Genomic DNA, 13,386 nt, shown 5'->3' on the forward strand with positions numbered 1-13,386 from the left:
TTCTTTCACAAGGATATATTTTTATTTTTAAATTAAATGAGGCACTTATTTATTTATGATCCATCTACCTCCAGGTACGGTTAGATCCCTATTCATTAACTCAGTACTCAATACAAAATTCTAGTCAAAATGGATAACAACAGAAGAGGAGGGGAAAAAATAGAATATCTTGGTTGTGGAAAAGTAGAGATAATGAGTTCATAAATTCATTCTGATCTTTCTAACGATCAAAACAAAAAGGGAAACAGAGTGGGTTACATGATTTCAGCAAGTGGTAGTAGCACTTAACCTGAGTGAAGAAATGGGGATAAGGAATTATGTCTCATAAATAGGCATGCTTTTTTAGATCTACATTACAGAGTTTTGTTTTTAGTTTGAGTCTTTTAAGTATCAATCTTTGTGCTGTGTGTACTTTATATGTAGAGATATATTTGATTTTAATCTTTATAATAATTTTGTAAAGTTTGCAAATTAGGGTATATCTAAGGAAATACTGTTAAATGTGCAAGATAATATAAATATTTGTCATTAAAGGATTTTGAATATGTGACTACATGTGGTAAAAATGTGATATAATCTGGCTAATGCCCTGGAAGTAGTTTTTATAAAAAGCTAGGGACTTCCCTGGTGGTCCAGTGGTTAAGAATCTGCCTTTCAATGCAGAGGACTTGGGTTTGATCCCTGGTCAGGGAACTAAGATCCCACATGCTGGGGCGCTACTAAGCCTGCAGGCTGCAACTACGGAGCCTGTATGCTCTGGATCCTGTGCACTGCAACTAGAGAGAAGCCTGCACACCGCAATGAAAGATCTTGCGTGCCACAACTAAGACCTGACGCAGCCAAAATAAATAAGTAAATAAAAAATCTTTTTTTTAAAAAAGGCTATACTACATTTTCTGGCCATTTATATGATATTAGTAAATACCTTCTAGAAGACTGCCTGAAGTTCTAAATTGTGGAAATGTGGAAGTCACGTTTATTTTTTTGAGTAATTACTCTCTCTCCAAGCAGACTATAAGATGCTTGACGGGTAGAACTCTATATTATCTGTTTGTGAGTCCCCTATTTCTTTAGCTCAATACTTTGAAGGTGCTTTCTGTTGTAATAAATATGGCAGGTCTGTGTTTCTAAATAGACTTGGGCACGCAGTTGTTGGTGCTTTCATTTCTTCTCCAGGGTTTTGTCCTTAGTTTTGTAGTTTCAGAAACATTATTTTAATAAATCATTTCCAGTGCTAAGGTGCTAATGAATTAAGCCATACTAAATAAGATACACAGCAAAATCAAGAAATAAATCAGAAGCCCATGAGGAATATAGTGGCAAAGTGTGTTAGATTGTTATTCTGGCAAGTCAAACACAGTAGGAAAGTCTGCTTTAAGAAACCAAAGATCAGCTGTTGCTTTTGATAACCATTTACTTCTTTGGTATTCTCAGCAGTGTTGGTAAATGTTTGTTAGCTGATAAATTATGTGGCAAATGTTCTACTGAGATTAGTTAAATCAGATTATGTACATGGAGAAAGACTGACTGGCATTGAAAATACATTGGGTTGACCTTCGGTATGAGGGATTGTTGAGCATTTCTTCTATTATATTGATATTTTTAATGATGGAAAATCATTTTCTTTTTGAGCACTAATAGCCTTAATTTTTAAAAACAGGTTTATTAAGGTATAATTTACATAGCATGAAATTCACGCATTTTTAGTGAACAATTATTTTTTTGTACATTTACAAAGCTGTGCAAACATTGCCACAATCTAATTTTGGAACATTTCTATCTCCCCAGATAGAAACCATGTACTATCCACTTGTAGTCTCTCCTCATCCTTAGCTTAACATGCCTAATGTTATGTTTAACATTTTACAACTGAGTATAAAATATGGTAGAAGTGAGTACTGTAGAATTTCCAAAAATTATTCAGCCCTCTAGGTTTGTTAATTTGTTTTGAATTTTTAATAATTTAGAGCATGGACATTTTTGTGATGATATTTCTTTATTCAGACACCAATATTATTTAATAGGAGAAAGAGTGGTGAGAATAATTTATGTAAGAGGGTATTCCTTTTGGGAAATGAGTTTTTAAGTTTGCTTCTTGTTTGGAAGTTACAAATTAATTAATGAAAAGAAAGAAGTTATTGAATAAATACAAAATTGCACATTTATTCAAGCCTTGTTAGGGATTTAGTAGGGAAATTTACAGTGCCTTTCAAAAAGGCTCTAAGATTTTATATAATAATGTTTTGCAAAGATTATCATAAAGTGAATTTGTCTTTTTTTCCTTTATTTTAGCTTCTCAGAGTCAAGAACGTCTTTGTGCATTTAAAGATCCATATCAACAAGACCTTGGGATAGGTGAGAGTCGAATCTCTCATGAAAACGGAACAATATTATGCTCAAAAGGTAGCACCTGCTACGGCCTTTGGGAGAAATCAAAAGGGGACATAAATCTGGTAAAACAAGGCAAGTAATACTTTTTTTACCTGAAATAACTCTTTCATACAATTGAAGTTTATCTAAGAAGGGCATGGAAGTAGATTGTAAAACCCTCTGCAGGAGAACAGTAAGTTTAAAAGTGTGTATTCATGTCTGTATTCACACACAAGCTCCACATTTGCAAAGGGTAATTGTTTTTAGCTTATTTTCATAATATCTTATTACAATTTTAATAATATAATGCCATTTTATGAAGTTTAGAAAATAAAGAAAACTATAAGAGAAACAAATGTCTACAATTCCATACTTTAAAAAGGTTTTTTTAAAAACTATATTGGTTTATTCCCTTCAGGCGTGTTTTCTTTGTACTTCTATGTTTATATGTGTGTGTACTGTTTTTTTTCAAAATTATGGTAATACTATATAAATAATTTCATATACAGTTTTTCCCATTTAAATTATATCATGAATATTTTCCTATGTCTTTAAATATACTTTGAAAACACTTTCAAAATCTATACAATTTTTCATTGTATACATGTATCTCAGTTTACTTACACATTACTCTGCTGTTGGACATTATATTGTTTTCTGGTTTTCATTGTAATACCTAATGCTTCAGTGAACATCTTTGAACATAATTCTTTGATTGTATCTCATAATTTTCCTGGAATAGACTTCTGGAAGTAAAATTTTTAGATTATAAAACATGAAAAGGCTCTTCATAAAAATTGCCATGTGACTTTCTAGAAATGTTATATACATTTACATTCCCTCCAGCACTGTGTGTTACTAAATCCTTGTTATTGTTATATATAATTATTTTAAAACCCAGAAGAATTCAATAGATATAGACAAAAATGTAATCTTATTGATGTTTTAATAATTCTTAGATTAACTGTGAAGTCAAACATTTTATTAGTGGCTTTTTCCTTCTATGAAATGCTTGTTTATACTTTGCCATTATCTGTTATTAAAAAAATGTGGTTTCCTATTGGTTTGCAAGAGTTATAACTTATTTACATTATGACATATGTAAACCTAACTTGTTTACATTAACATCAATTTGTAGGATGTTGGTCTCACATTGGAGATCCCCAGGAGTGTCACTACGAAGAATGTGTAGTAACTACCACTCCACCCTCAATTCAGAATGGAACATACCGTTTCTGCTGTTGTAGCACAGACTTGTGTAATGTCAACTTTACTGAGAATTTTCCACTTCCAGACACAACACCACTCAGTAAGTAGTTAAAGTAACGTACGTTTCCTTGTAATTCCTTTCTCCAAAGATTTTCAGAATTTAAAAATATATGAAAATATTCAGGTTGGGCCAGAGTGAGAGGGAGAGTTCCAGCATCATGAGACTACATCTAGCTAACACCTAAAATCGAGAAGAGATACACCAGGATTTCCAAGGTATTGGTATATTATCAAATAAGTTTGAATCAAAATATTGTACTTTCCAACTCACATGAAGAGGAGTTTGGTAATATTAAGAACACAACATATGTCCTTACTCTTTCACCCAGCACTCCCATTTGTAGGAGTTTATCTTTGAAGACATACCTCCGAAAGTATGAAAATACATATGCATAAAGTTACCTATTGTAGTATTGTCTGTAACTGTATAGTATTGGAAACTACCTAAATGCCTAAGAATAGGAGATTGATTCAAATCCACTATGGTACATACATGTGTAATGGAGTACCAAATATACAGCTATAAGAAAAAAATGGGTAAGATCTCTGTGAACTGATATGGAGTGATTTCTAGAGGTAACATTAGGTGAATAAAAAGCTTATATAGTATGCTGTCTTTTGTGTAAAATAGAAAGCTTATCTTTACAAAAAGAAGCAAAGAAAGGATAAACCAGAAAATAATGAAGTTGGTTACTTACAAGGGTTGGAGGGAATGGAACAGAAAGGATACAAGAAGGAGGAAAAGTCCTCTGAATATAGCTTTATGCATGTAGTTTTGACTTTTGGAATTATGTTACTAATCTGTGTGTGCAAAAAGTATAATTAAATCATTAAGGACGGGAAGGGGGCAAAATCCCAAACTGAAAGCAAATGAGCCTAGTTGTATTTTACATAAACATCATAATCACACTTAAGGGAAAAAGAAAGAACTAATCTAAGCATTTTACAAAAACAGTATTTGACTGTATATACTCTTTTAGGCAATATATAAGAGATTGGGGGGAGAATTGCAAACAAATAACTGAACTCTTTTTAGAAGGTTTCATTTTTAGTAGTGTGTACAAAGCAATTCTGAAACAATTGTAGATATATTTGTATTATAGGATTAAGAAAATGAGTATTAGTGTTGATATTCTTGGGAACCAGTGTTCTCACTGAAGGAATAAGGAAACAGTTATAGATGGGGGAAGAAAAGAGAATCCTATGTGAATAGATTGTAGTTCAAGGTATTATTATGGACTTATGACTTAAAAAATATCCATATGTATGTGTTACATGCATGTATATGCAGCCATGTATATATGTATTTGTATGAGTATGTATTTATATGTGTGTGTGTATACATACATGCCTACATATATTTCTTATCTCTGTTGAAAAAAATAAGAAGCAAAAGCACCCCTATAGCTATGAGTGTACATAATGCCCAGGTTTAGTTTCTACTACGACTCCACAGTCAGTGGAACTTGGGGTCCTTGGAAAAATGACTTATTCTAGAACTGGAGCAGGATAGGTGCAAGATAAACGTGCAACATCTTATAACACTAGAAGATAAGGAAAGAAGTACCCCCCAAAAGGATGGAGACTTGTCACAGTAGCCAGTTTGAAGGAACCTCCCACGAGCTACATTTAAGATCATTTTAGTGATCTTAAGATCATTTAAGATCATTTAGTAATAAGTTATAAATCATTGGAGGGAAAATGAATTGAGTCTATGCTGATAACAGAGAAGGGAGAAGAGAGGGCACTTGTGTATAGTAGAATGCCAAGTGCCAAGTTGTAACTGTAGGTGTTGGAAAATTATCATTATGCAGCCATCATGGCAAGGATTGGATCAGGCAAGAATCATCCTAAGATCCTAAATCTAGGGGGCAGGTTCAATAAGGACTGAGGATATTTGCATTCTTTTAGAGTTTGTCCAACATATTGCGAGGGAAAAATTAGTAATTATAAAGTGAGGAAATCAGACAATAGCTTAACCAGGTAATATCATTAATGAAGGGCAGATGGACGTCCGTGATACTCTGAGGACACAGTGTAACTAATTTAGTACTGTATTTCAATCAAGAATGAATCTAATCACAAAGGAACATCAGGCAAATCATAAATTAAGAATGTTCTGTTACAAAAAGGGAGTTTGTTTTCCTCAAAAATGTCAATATCATATAAGAAAAAGAGACTGTGAGAAAGATTCTATATTAAAGGAGGCTAAGAAAGTTGACAACTAAGCGATACCTAACTCTCCTATACTGGATGTGCAAAATGTGATAAAGGTTGTTGTTAATCCAATTGGCAAAATAGATAATTAAAGATTTTTTTCAATGTTAAATTTACTGAAGCTGATAAGAATAGTGTGGTTATATAAGAGAATATCCATATTCTTAGGAAATACTGAGAAGTGTTTAGAAGTAAAGGGCCATGATGCGTGTATCTAACCTTCCTTGAATGATGAAGCAAATGGGGTATAATGGTAAGAAAAGTGAATTTGGATAAAGGCATATGGGTATTCTTTGTACTATTGTTATTCTTGCAACTGTTATAATTATTTCCAAATAAAAAGTTTTAATTTTTTTAAATAATTTTTAAAAATTGAAATGTAGCACTTTTCAAGAATTCTTTTCTCTGTCAAGAAATTTTATCAGCCCATACTCTAAGATCTTCAGTTTTGGATTATTTCCTTTGATTATTTATTTATTTATTTTTTTATTTTATTTTTTAAAGTGTTTTTTAAATTTATTATTTTATTTTATTTTAATTAATTTATTTGCCTGTATCAGGTCTTAGTTGTGGCCCACGGAATCTTTGTTGCAGCATGTGGGATCTTTCGCTGTGGCGTGCAGGCTTCTCTAGTTGCAGCACGTGGGCTTCTCTCTAGTTGTGGCGCATAGGCTCCAGAGTATGCGGGCACAGTAGTTGGGGTGTGCGGGCTTAGTTGTCCTGCGGCATGTGGGATCATAGTTCCCCAACCAGAGATGGAACCCACGTCCCCTGCATTGGAAGGTGGATTCTTAACCACTGAACCACAAGGGAGGTCCCTATTTCCTTTGATTTATTGATGAAACACTAAACTGAAAGCAATAAGGAGTTTTTTCATGTAGTTTCTATCTACTCAAGGCAATTAGCTTTTATTGTGAAATTATACTGAATTGGCTATATTTATTTTCCACAAAAAAACAAACAAAGCAAGGTCTCTAATTTTCACATCTAGCTAGATGAAAGAAAAGTGAATTTGTCCATAAATTCACCTCAAAGATCTTTACAACTACATTTCAGATTGTTACCTAGAACTTGGTCTACTGTAATCTCTTGAATCAAAAGCAGGGAATGATTGCCACTATAAATCAGTAATGTTATCCTGATAAAAAGGGAAAGTGTTTTAAGTGTTCTAATTTGAGAGTGTTAACCCAATTAATGTATTTTGTTCTTCAAACAAAACAATCAAGTAAATTCATTGTTAGTAAACAAAATGAATATTTACTTTTATATTAATTTCAAGAAAACTAGTGCTTCCCTGGTGGCGCAGTGGTAGAGAGTCCTACTGCCGATGCAGGGGACACGGGTTCGTGCCCCGGTCCGGGAAGATCCCACATGCCGCGGAGCGGCTGGGCCTGTGAGCCACGGCTGCTGAGCCTGCGTGTCCGGAGCCTGTGCTCCACAACGGGAGAGGCCACAGCAGTGAGAGGCCCGCGTACCAAAAAAAAAAAAGAAAGAAAGAAAAATAACCACTACTATATAGAATGTCAGACATTTAGTCTGTAAATGCTTAGGTGCTTGACCAAAATAAAAATAGTTTTAAGTGTTGAAGTTTAAAGGAATTAATTAAAATATAAAATTAAGAAGCAGAACTTTTTGTTCCTTGACGTATATTGAATATTACATCAGTAGAAAGTTTGGTGGTAGTGATTTTTTTTCTGTAATTTTTCATTATAAAAATGCCATTTATTGACTATTTAACATAGACATTGGCCAAATAAAGACATGTATTTAAAAATTACTAGAAATATGGTGCAAACTCATCAAAGGTAGAGAAGGAGGGATAGTTCAGGGTGGCTCTTTATGGGAGGTTGCCTATTATTATTATACTTTTGTATTGTTTGAATCTTTAACATAAGAATATATTTGTATATTACTTATTTAAGGAAGTATTAAAGGAATACATGCCTATTTATTCAGAAAAATAGAAAAATGAGATAAATGGAGAGGAGAATAATAATCTTTAAAAATCCCTACACCCATATACAACCATTGTTAATATTTTGAATATTTCTTTCTAGTCTTTTCTCTTTAATTTTTGTATAGTTGTATTAGTGATATAAATTTTAGATCCTGCTTTTTAAACATAATATAATATTTTCCAGGTATTACATGTTTCATAATCATCAGTTTTAATGGTTGTATAATATTTTACCAACTAGATATTTTTCTTATCCATTCCTCTGGTTTTGGACATTTAGGCTGTTTCTAGTTTTTTGCTACAATGCACATGTTTGTATATATACCATTATATTAAATTATAATTCCCAGAATTGTAATTCCTGTATCCACTAGTAACAGTATTAAAGTTCCTCATACATTGTCAAATTGCTTTTTCAATGGTTGAAACAGTTCACATTCCCATCAGTGATATGCTAAAGTGCATATCTCATCATATGTTAATGAGCACTAGTATTAAAATAAAACTTTAATGAGGTCATTTTGAAAATGGATTTACATTGTTTTTACTAATGAGGTTCACTTGTTTTTTGTTTTTTGAATATTTTTATATTCATTGTCCATTTTTAATATTATTTCTCAATAATGAAGCTGACTAGTTTTGAGAAAAATGATTGTTAAAAATCTTTGAACCTTGGCTCTTCCTAAGGAAATACCCTTAATATCTTTCAATAAAAGTTCAGTGCTCATTTTATAGTGTGTAAATTAGACCTTAATAAAGGTATTAAAATGCTTATTACTCATTCTTCTGAGAACAGTGTTCACAGAAACAGTATCTCCATCCCTCACATGATGTTTTCGTGATGGCATTAAAGCCTTCTATTTGCATAGTATTTTATACTTTCGAAGTGCTCTCACATCTATAAACTCCTTAAAGATGTCTCCTTAATGTGTAGGTAGTTCAGTCAAAAATAAACCCTGTATTTTAATGAGTAACCATGCTACTCAGGAGGAGTGGATTGAAGTGGTAGTCTTTCTCTAGCAGATTTGACTTATAGCTTATCTTCCTTTAACTTTTTGTCTATTGTATTGGTACACAATAAAAGTCAATGTTAATATTTTGGGCCCCCAACCAAAAAAATTCTTTTCAACTTTTGAAATTATTTCAAACTTATAAAAACTGCCATGTAGCCTTACTCAGATTCACTAATTGTCAACATTTTGCTGTATTTGCCTTATCATTCTCTCTCTCTATATATATGTAGATCACTATTTTTTTTAACCTTTTGCAAATAAGTTGCAGGCATCATACCTAAATTTTTATGTATTTTGCAGTTGTCACTCTGTCTCTTCTAGATTCTAAAGTCTTTGGTGATAGGGACTTTGTTTTAATGCCCCTTTGTCTCCACAGTGACTGGTGCAGTATCAGGTACATAGTGGGAGTACAGTAAATGTTTGTTGAATGAATAATTTAATAAACGAATATGTGCTAATGTGTAAATTTTGAAATATTGTTAAATCCTTGGAAGGAATAGGATTTGCCTTTTTTTAATCTGGCAAAAAAATGAATTTAATGGATTCACTAACTAATGGACAGGTGTTTATTTTTAAAATTTATTTTTAAATGTATTTATTTATGGCTGCATTAGGTCTTTGTTGCTGCGCGCGGGCCTTCTTTCTCTAGCTGCAGTGAGCAGGGGCTGCTCTTCGTTACAGTGAGTGGGCTTCTCATTGCAGTGGCTTCTCTTGTTGCCGGAGCATGGGCTCTAGGTGCATGCGGGCTTCAGTCATTGTGGCATGTGGGCTCAGTTGTTGTGGCTCGCGGGCTCTAGAGCGCAGGCTTAGTAGTTGTGGCACATGGGCTTAGTTGCTCTGCGGCATGTGGGATCTTTCTGGACCAGGACTCAAACCCATGTCCCCTGCATTGGCAGGCAGATTCTTAACCACTGCACCACCAGGGAAGTCCCTGGACTGGTGTTTATTGAAAGCTGGTTGCTACTTTCAGTTAAAAGGACAAATGTAGTGAAATAGTTAAGTGGGATAGCAAACGCAGACAAAACAAATTAACTCTCCTGTTTGAGATTCACCATGGTATAAGTACAGAAAAGCCACGATCATTCCCCTCTCCTTTCCCTTTCCAAAAAGTGAAACATCAGCCTTTAATTTTTAAGGTAATAGAAGAATATAAAAAACTTTTCCTAAGATTCTGTTATACGATCTCATTTTCAGAGATTACTCTCAAAGTACAATTGTAGTGTATTTTAATACTGGGAAAGAAAACAATGCACAAGTATCAATAGATTATGGCTGTTTAAAAGACCACATGGTGAGGTTAAGCTCCAGGGAACAACAGAGGGTACTTAATGTTCTCTGAATCCTACTCATTTCTTTCTAGATTGTTTTCAACTGAACAGTTTGCTTCTTGACATCAAACCATTCGTTGCTGTTACTGTAATTATATCTTTCTCATCAAGTATGCTTCTGTACAACATCCACAACCACATTTACTTGCCTTCTTACTTGCTATCCCTTGTACATTGAGTAGGGTTAGATCCAGCAGCAGTAAAGGAATGTACGGATGATTGAGAATAACAAGGTGTAGCTCTCTTTCAAAAGAAGCTTGGTTTTTTTCCCCAATCTTCGTTGAAGCTCAAGACAATGAGGTACTGAGTGATAGAAGCTAAAGCATATGATAGTAGTGGATCTTTAAGAATAATGTGGGGGGAGTTGTTAGGGGAAAAGGTGATGGACTAACCACAGGACCATAAGCAACTATCTGTAATTCTGCCGAGCCACAGAGTGTCGCATTATAATAATTCAAGGATTACTTTGATAGTTATAGGATTGGAGGAAGGTATTCTACTTACCTGTAGTTCTTAAATTTGTTTTAATTACAGATTTTGTGTAGTCTTATAAAACTGCCCTACATAGTTTTTTAGAGGCAACAAGATAGGGCACAAATAAATGAAACCTCTGCAACCTGTTCACTCAGGTGAATCTGGGTAACATACATATGGGAGTTTTTATAAGTTTGAAATAATCTCAAATTTAAAAGTTAAAAAATTTTTTGTTGGGGGCCCAAAATATTAACATAAGGCATTTATTGTCTACCAGTATAATTATAGGCAAAAAGTTAAAGGAAGATAAGCTATAATTCAAGTGTGACTGGTTCCTGAAAATTGTAGCAGAATGGGAAGTCCACTGATGCTTTTATTGAGACATAAGTGAAATGTCTGCTTTAAAATAATTAAACACCAGCAGTTAATTATTAATGTTGGAAAAAGTTATGTGAACATTGTTATGTGCCATAAAAATTAGGTTCTATTTGGACTGTAGATCACCAATGATTTCTGGCTAGTTAGGACACTAACTCTCTGTTCTCAAAACCTTTTTCCTCCAGTCATAGCATCTGAAGTATAGTTTACATGTTGTGTTTCTCCATTAAGAAGAATTATTACCATTAAAAAAGAAAGAAAAAGAAAGGAAAAAGAGGTTCTGATATTTAGAAATGTGTGTCAATTATTTTGCTGTAATCCCTGATCTGAGGTTGTTGGCAACAGAGGCTTATAGCATGTGTTCAAACAGAAACACATTGTGAGATAATTCTCCAAAACAAAACTGGCTAGTGGTGAGGAGATTTATGGATTAATAACTCATATTCTAGGTCTTTGTACTACAATCATTACTTTTTCAAAGATTTTTCTGTTCTACTAGTGAGTCTGTTTCAGTTGTTTATCTCTTTTTAAGGGGATAGGTACCATATTTGACTGTTTGAACTTTAAAAATGAGAAAATATGAGAACCTTAATAAATACTAGCCAGTAGTTCTGTACCTGTTTAGTACTTAATTATACGTAGACCTGGCTCTAGACACAGTTATGGAATTAAGGAAGATTAGATACTTTTCTTCCCTTGAGATCTTATTTTCTGAGGCCCTTTCCTTTCTGTTAGGAAACCCTCCCTCTGTTGTGCTCAGTATGATATGTTAACATTTTTAGGCACTTTCCCTCCATCCCCCTTCAGCATATGCTGTTCTTAATCTTGTTTTCCTCTGGCCTTAAGACATTAGTGTTAGATATTTATTTAATGAGTGTTGCTTCTTAAAATACTTGGCAGTAAACTTAAGATTCTTAGAGAATGTTTTTCCAGATGGGATAAATCTTGTAGAGAAATTTCAATTCACTTTATCAGGATTATAGAGTTGTTAGAGCAGTCTCTTTTCAGTAAACATATAAAGGGCATTCAGGCATTTAGTATATAGAGAAATTGAAACTAGCTAAATAACATTTTTGAGTACTCACTAAGGCCTCTATACGCACTAAACCTTTACATTTAACCCTTACAGAAACATATGAAATGGTTACTGTTATATTCTTATTTTCCATGGAGAACACTGAGACACAGATATGCAGTGTACCAGGTCACACAACCAATGAATGGTAGAGCCAAAATTCAAACCTAGGTGTTTTGGCTCCAGAGTATGTGTTACCAAACATTACTTTCTATTAGTTTTAACCGTTACTCTATATATTCAATTGTCATTAACCATTACTCTACACTCAAACAGGGGACCTGTTAATATTTGTTTGTTCATTCATTTGGGAGAGAGATTGAAAAGATTTTTTTGAAAATGTTTATCACATTTCCTAAAATTCAAGGACCACTTCTATTTTTCTTCATATAACCTCATTTAAAAAAAACACAACTTATATGTATTTTAAAGGGAAATTTCCCATCACTATTATAAATGGAAAGCCAGTATTGTAAGTAGAAGGTAACTTTAAAAATTATTTATTTAATTGTAAATAAGGTGAAAGTAAAATCATATTATTAATTAGCTAGATATTGTTGCTTATCAAATTGTCTGAAACTTGAAGCTTGCTTTCTCTGTGTTAAAAGAGGAGACTAGCAAATGTTTGTTAGGAAATAGAATTACATTGTCACCAAGTTGAGATTTTCTTCTTTAGTAATTAGACAAAAGAAAGAAAACTAACTTTCAGTAATAACATGTCAATGTACTCCTAAAACCAGAAGTCTGACACTTTAGGAAAGTGAACTATATTATTCTGAGTCTCTTCCAACCATGAGAGACTTTGTGGCACAGATTACTGTTTAAAAAGAAAGCCATTCTTGGGACTTCCCTGGGGGGTCCAGTGGTTAAGAATCCACCTTCCAATGCAGGGCATGCGGGTTTGATCCCTGGTCAGGGAATTAAGATCCTATGTGCTGCAGGGCAACTAAGCCTTCGCTCTCTGGAGCCTGTGCACCACAACTAGAGAGAAGCCCGCACACCGCAATTAGAGAAGCCCGCGCACCGCAACGAAGAGCCCGTGCACTGCAAGGAAAGATCCCACATGCCTCAATGAAGATCCCACATGCCACAACTAAGACTCAACGCAGCCAAATAATAAAAAAATTAAATTAAAAAAATAAAAGAAAGCCATTCTTTAAATAAGTGAATTTATACCTACAGTATATTCTTTTACTTTCTTATACCCTTAATTCATCCTTAATGTGCTTGTAAATTCCAAGAGTTTGAAAGAAGTATATAATTATTGCAAGGTTCACAGTTATTTTAGAAAATTTTCTTGATAAG

At 33.6% G+C, this 13,386-nt stretch overlaps 1 protein-coding gene across 1 annotated transcript in view; it reads left to right on the forward strand.

Annotated features, from left to right (window-relative positions):
- Positions 1 to 13,386, forward strand: part of BMPR2 (bone morphogenetic protein receptor type 2) — a 201,486-nt gene that overhangs the window by 95,877 nt on the left and 92,223 nt on the right. The window contains exons 2-3 of the mRNA XM_079925207.1: positions 2,293 to 2,463; positions 3,509 to 3,679. Of these exons, the coding sequence (XP_079781333.1) occupies positions 2,293 to 2,463; positions 3,509 to 3,679 (342 nt within the window). The remainder of the gene's footprint in view (positions 1 to 2,292; positions 2,464 to 3,508; positions 3,680 to 13,386) is intronic.

This window comes from Stenella coeruleoalba, assembly GCF_951394435.1.
Source record: "Stenella coeruleoalba genome assembly, chromosome: 6".
In the NCBI taxonomy this organism is placed as follows: domain Eukaryota; kingdom Metazoa; phylum Chordata; class Mammalia; order Artiodactyla; family Delphinidae; genus Stenella; species Stenella coeruleoalba.